The 5,480-nt window shown below is 32.7% G+C and overlaps 1 protein-coding gene across 1 annotated transcript; it reads right to left on the bottom strand.

Annotated features, from left to right (window-relative positions):
- Window positions 1–3,657: 3,657 nt before the first annotated feature.
- LOC127079512 (uncharacterized) lies at window positions 3,658–4,107 on the bottom strand. Its single transcript, XM_051019899.1, has one exon. It carries the CDS (start codon window positions 4,105–4,107, stop codon window positions 3,658–3,660), a length of 450 nt encoding a protein of 149 aa, XP_050875856.1.
- Between the last annotated feature and the right edge of the window lie 1,373 nt (window positions 4,108–5,480).

Consider the following 5,480-nt stretch of genomic DNA (forward strand, 5'->3'; position numbering starts at 1 on the left):
CATGTGTGTTCACACAAATCATTTGCACAAATTACTTTGGAGATTTTTCGAGTTAATCTCACGGACTTTCTAAACTCGTGATTCTTTACCAAAAACACCGGTAAACACTCGCCTATGGGACTTAGAGTCCTATAAGACATGTTTAACGTAAAATCTCATTTGGGGGACATAGAAGCAATTAAAACAATTCTCCCTTTATCAAGCCCTTGTGCTTTAAGGACTGTGAATTGATATATTTGTAAAGGTCCGCTAAAGGCGAGATAATCGTGTTCGTTAGTAAGGGGAGACACCCTCCCATTGTCCGCAATTGGGGCAACCTCGCCTTCAACACACCCCATTCGCGTCGTCGTGGGAAAAGACATGTCTCAAACAGAGAGAATTCAGAGTCGACGTACTAAGCAACGTCTTCCTAGAAAGTATGGATTCAACGGTCCACTGTTATAACTAAATGGACAGTTATTATTCTCAAGAAACCCTAACTCTAGGCCCACGAACTTCTATTAATACATCATCCCTAACATGAGAAGTAACAACTGATAACATACCAAAAATATCTAAATTTACGGAACTTCTCACATTATGTGAGCTTACTCTCTCCGGCCAAAAACACCATCGAACAAAGTTTTTCTCTACCATGAGCAAACTTTAAACCACCAAAAATCACTAAGATCTCTGGCCACCAGTGGGCTCGTGTGTGGCCTAGTGGTGAAGACTTGAATCTTAAGAGTGTACTCCTTTCAATGTCTCATGTTCAAATCATACTAGATACAAATTGCTTATAAAAAAATCTCGGACCACCCCTATCAACATAGGAGACCACACATAATTTTGATTTTACAAATTATAAAGGCTATTTGAAGGAGAAAATCACTTTTAGTCATTCTACCCATAATGTGAATTTTTTAAAATTAAAATATGACCCTTTTCAATTTAGTTACCAAACTACCATGATTTTTAAATTAAAAAAATAATAATTTTAAAGTGATCATGTCAATTGTATTAATTGTATTGTTTGGCAAATTATTTTTTCTTAGTTTTATTTTATTTTATTTTTGCAAAATTTCATTCATACAAAATTTTTATAAATTTTAACAAAAAAAATCATATTTTTCAAAATAACACATTTAATTAAATTTAATTAAAATAAAATAAAAAATAAAAACAGAATATAACAAAAATAAAATAAGCGGGACCCATCAATTAAATTGATCTCATTGTATTTGATGGATATTTAACAATAAAAAAAAATGTTTGAAAGTATGATTTTTTGATAATTAATTTTGAATAAGTATGAGAATGAAGATGAAAAAGATGGTACTATGGAAGAAAAAAATCCGTAACGTGATTGTGATTACAAGCCATGATATGGTGTTCGAAGCATCTTTCAATGCCAAGCACATGCGTATTATCTTCAATTTGTGTTCCATAGACCATACCATATTACATCACAACATTAGCAAGACATCATAGTTTGCTCTGTAGTGTAGTGACTATGTTGATTTATCTCCATAGCTTGTCACTCACTTGCTCTGGAGTGTTGGACACGGTCTTAAATGAACTTTTTATTTCTCTATATTTAAATGTACTTTTGTCATCATAGTTGACAAAAGAATTAATAAAGATGTTAAGGTAATAACGTGTGTTTAGTTGTAGCCCTTAAGAACCATTCATATTTGATATTGCAGGACACATCATGTGAGTGCTTTGCAATTTGCACTATGCATGGCGTATAGGTCGGTTTGAAGACTTGTAGATGATTGAACATCATGTGTGGATTTTGTCAATGGTTTCCTACTTGTTCTCATTTATTAGAATATCATCTTCATGTGCCACTTAAAATGTGTGGGGTCCTTTTTGGTTGGGTTTGGTTTGTGAATATTTTGAGACTTGTTCCATGGAAGACTTGGTCTTAAATCTAATCAACCAATAAGGCTCCAGAATATTTGGACATCAACTGATTTAATGTCAGTGCCGACGGTGAAATGGTTGTCCATTTTCACTTCATTCCAAACTTGGTACCTTTTTCTCCATGTCTTTTAAACCGACTAGGCGACTAAGTTTAACTTAAATTTTACTTTTATTGTTGAATTTTGTCTCATATGAAATAAGAGGTATATACGGATCCCAAGCATATGATCATAATGTTACAGATTTAAGACTCTCACCACTTTGACGTTTAGGGAGAGGAGATGAAAATGAGTGGATTTTCAACTGTTTATTTTTATTTTCCACCACTTTTTCAAGACGACAAAGTCATGCATTGAGATAGTGTTCACTAGAATGGATATATTATGGGGTTTAAAGTTAAATTCTAAAATCAATAAGAGTTTGACTGAGTTCTACATTCGATTCAAGTATGGTGGTGAGGCACTTTAGGCTCCTCCAATACGTTCCACTCACCTATGTGTTAATCATTCAAACTGTTAATCATGATCGCATAATAACAGCATATGTGAATTTCTCGACCCTCCATCAACTTCAACAAGATCAATTCATTTTCATGGATGTTATTCACACGCTCTCTTGGAGATAATAATCTTAGTAAAATTAGTAAAATGATGACTTTTCTTTAAGGAGAAAATGTCTTTTAGAACATTCTATAACATTTGTAAAATTGTGACCTTTTGTGAAGGGTAAAGTGTTTTTTAGAAATTAAAATAACACTTTCATAATTATCAAAATATATCTATGTGTAGTATTTGTTGGAAGAGATGAAACAAATAGGATTTCAAGATAAAGAAGAAAGAGAGAATGAAAAGAAAGAAGATAAAAGTATATTGAGAAAAATAATTTTATTAAGTGGAGTTGATGTATTTACAAAATAATATATATATATATATATATATATATATATATATTATATATATATATATATATATATATATATATATATATATATATATATATATATATATATTATATATATATTATATATATAATAATATATATTAATATATATATATATATTTACATTTTGATTTCGACTCAACAACTACATGATGTATTCGACTCTGTTAATGACTTCATGCTATATACCTTATATTGTGTTGAGGTGTATAGGGGGCAATGACTTTATGCTCTATAACTTCCTCATTGCAAAATTTAAAAAATTCTCGAGAGGTGTGTTCACCTCCACCATCGGTTCTCAATTTCTTTCATTTGCATTCATTATGCTTTTCGACGTGCAATTTAAATTTCTCGAACTGTGTGAATACCTCACTATCTTCTCAATCAGATAAATCCATATATATTTGGTGAATTCATCTATGAAAGTAAGGACATAACATTTAGCTTCATTCGACCTTACTTCAAAAGACCTATACACATCATAATGAACAACCTCCGGCTTTTCTTCGACTTCATGGGCAAGTCCTGCTTGAATCCTTTCATAATCTGCTTTGCTGTGCAACACTCCTGACACAACTGACTTGGTTCCTTCACTTAAGGTCATTCGTACATCATTTTCTTCAGGTTAAGCATACATAAACTTCTAAAGTTTAGATGTACATACATGTGATGCCATAACTAATTTTTGTCTTCTTCTGCAGTCGAAGCAAGACACTTGTGATCAACTGTGTTGATCTTTACTTTGAAGGTCTTATTATCTGTCAATGGTGATTTCTAGATCAACCTTCCTTCATCATCATGCACCTTTATCTAATAGTTTTCCAGCTTCATGTTGTACCGTTTTGCAATTAATTGACATATGTTTATCAAGTAACTTGTCATCAAAGGTACATACAACACATCGGTGATATTGGTCTTTCGACCATCCTTTCTAACCACGTATATGTTTCCTTTTCCACCTGATGTGACATGTATGTCATCTGCAAACTTGATCACTTTCTTGACTGATTCATCTAACTTGATAAACCAGATTTTATTAGCAGTCATGTGGTTGTTGCATCCTAAATCCTTATACCACATATTGTCACGTTCATTGCTCGATTGAATATTGGCTATGAGTAGCACATCATCAAAGTCACTACCTAATGCATGTGCATATTTCACATCCTCATTATATTTTGTTTGTGGCTCTTTCTTCCTTCGATGTCCTCGGGCATAATGACTAAATTCTTGACAGTTGTAATACTGCACCTCTTTCATGTTAACAATCTTCCCATAATACTTGTTGTCCACAAATTTCTTGATCAAATCATACTGATTCTTTGAATTCTTGCTTGACTTATCATCATTTGCAAGATTTTTTCTCTGTTTCTCCTTTTCTTTCTCAGACTACTCGATGAATCTTGCTTGCGGTGCCTATTCAACCATTTTTCCCTTTCTAAGTTTCTCGGCTTTTGTCTCATCTCATCAGCCTCCAATGAAGCTTGAAGTTCTTCCACCTTCATCTCAGAAAGATTCTTAGACTCTTCAATAGACACAACAATATAATCAAAACTTGCAGTCAGAGATCTAAACACTTTTTCAATCTTCTACAATTCAGTAATTGATTCACTACACGTGTTCATCTGATTCGTTAACAGCACCACACATGAGAAAATTTTGAGACTGATTCGTCTTCCTTCATTTGAGTTATCTCGGATTGCTTTCTTGGTGTCTGCAACTTCATCTTTTTCAACTTTTCATCTCTGTCGTAAAAGTTCTTTAACTTGTCTCACGTTCCTTTTGCAGTTTCTTCTTCTATGCTCTTCTCAAACACGCTAGGATCTACACATTGATGGATCAAGCGCAGAGTCTTTCCATCTTTCTTTCTTTGTTCCTTGTGCGTAACTTGTTGAACATCATCTACATTCGCTTCCAATGCAGGTGCTCTATCATTCACAATTTCAGTCACATCTTGAAATCTGAAGAAGACATCATTTGTGCAACCCATCGTTCATAGTTCTCTCCTTCGAAAACGGGTAGATTCGCTGGAAATTGCATTGATGTGATGTTACCGTTTGTCATTTCAAATTCTCTCTGAATCACAACCGAATTCGTTAATACCAATTTGTTAGAACATATAGAACAATTAGGGTTTTAAGAAGAAGAAAGAGAGAAAGATGAAAAAGGAGATAAAAGTATAATTAAAAAGAACTTTATTAAATGAATTTCATGTATTTACAACATTATACAAGTTAAAAAAATGTAGGGATAAAAGTAACCACTTAACACATACTGATTATCCATAAATAAATTCATAAAATTAACTGAATTGAAGTAAATAAAAATGTAAAACAGTACATTTACTTTATTAAATGTTAACGTAATGAAGTTTGATAGAATAAACATAAAAATCCCAACTTGCTGTAACCTGTAATTATCATAGCAGAAATTCAGAGTAAAAGCGTTAAAGCAATAAGTCGACAAAAAAAATAACACAAATTTTCAAATTAAAATTGTCTTTGCTACCCAAGGCACTAAGTATCACCTGCATCATGTGGCACGTTTTACCATCACAATCACAAATAAAATTGCAAGCAATGATGATATGTGAATTACTTTTTGGGTAATGTTAACTTGTGCCCCAAGGGCAC

Source organism: Lathyrus oleraceus, chromosome 5 (genome assembly GCF_024323335.1).
Source record: "Lathyrus oleraceus cultivar Zhongwan6 chromosome 5, CAAS_Psat_ZW6_1.0, whole genome shotgun sequence".
In the NCBI taxonomy this organism is placed as follows: Eukaryota; Viridiplantae; Streptophyta; class Magnoliopsida; order Fabales; family Fabaceae; genus Lathyrus; species Lathyrus oleraceus.

Bases quoted from the DNA above. Each gene is read 5' to 3' on its own strand.
- LOC127079512 (XM_051019899.1), bottom strand. From the start codon at position 4,107: ATGAAAGAGGTGCAGTATTACAACTGTCAAGAATTTAGTCATTATGCC.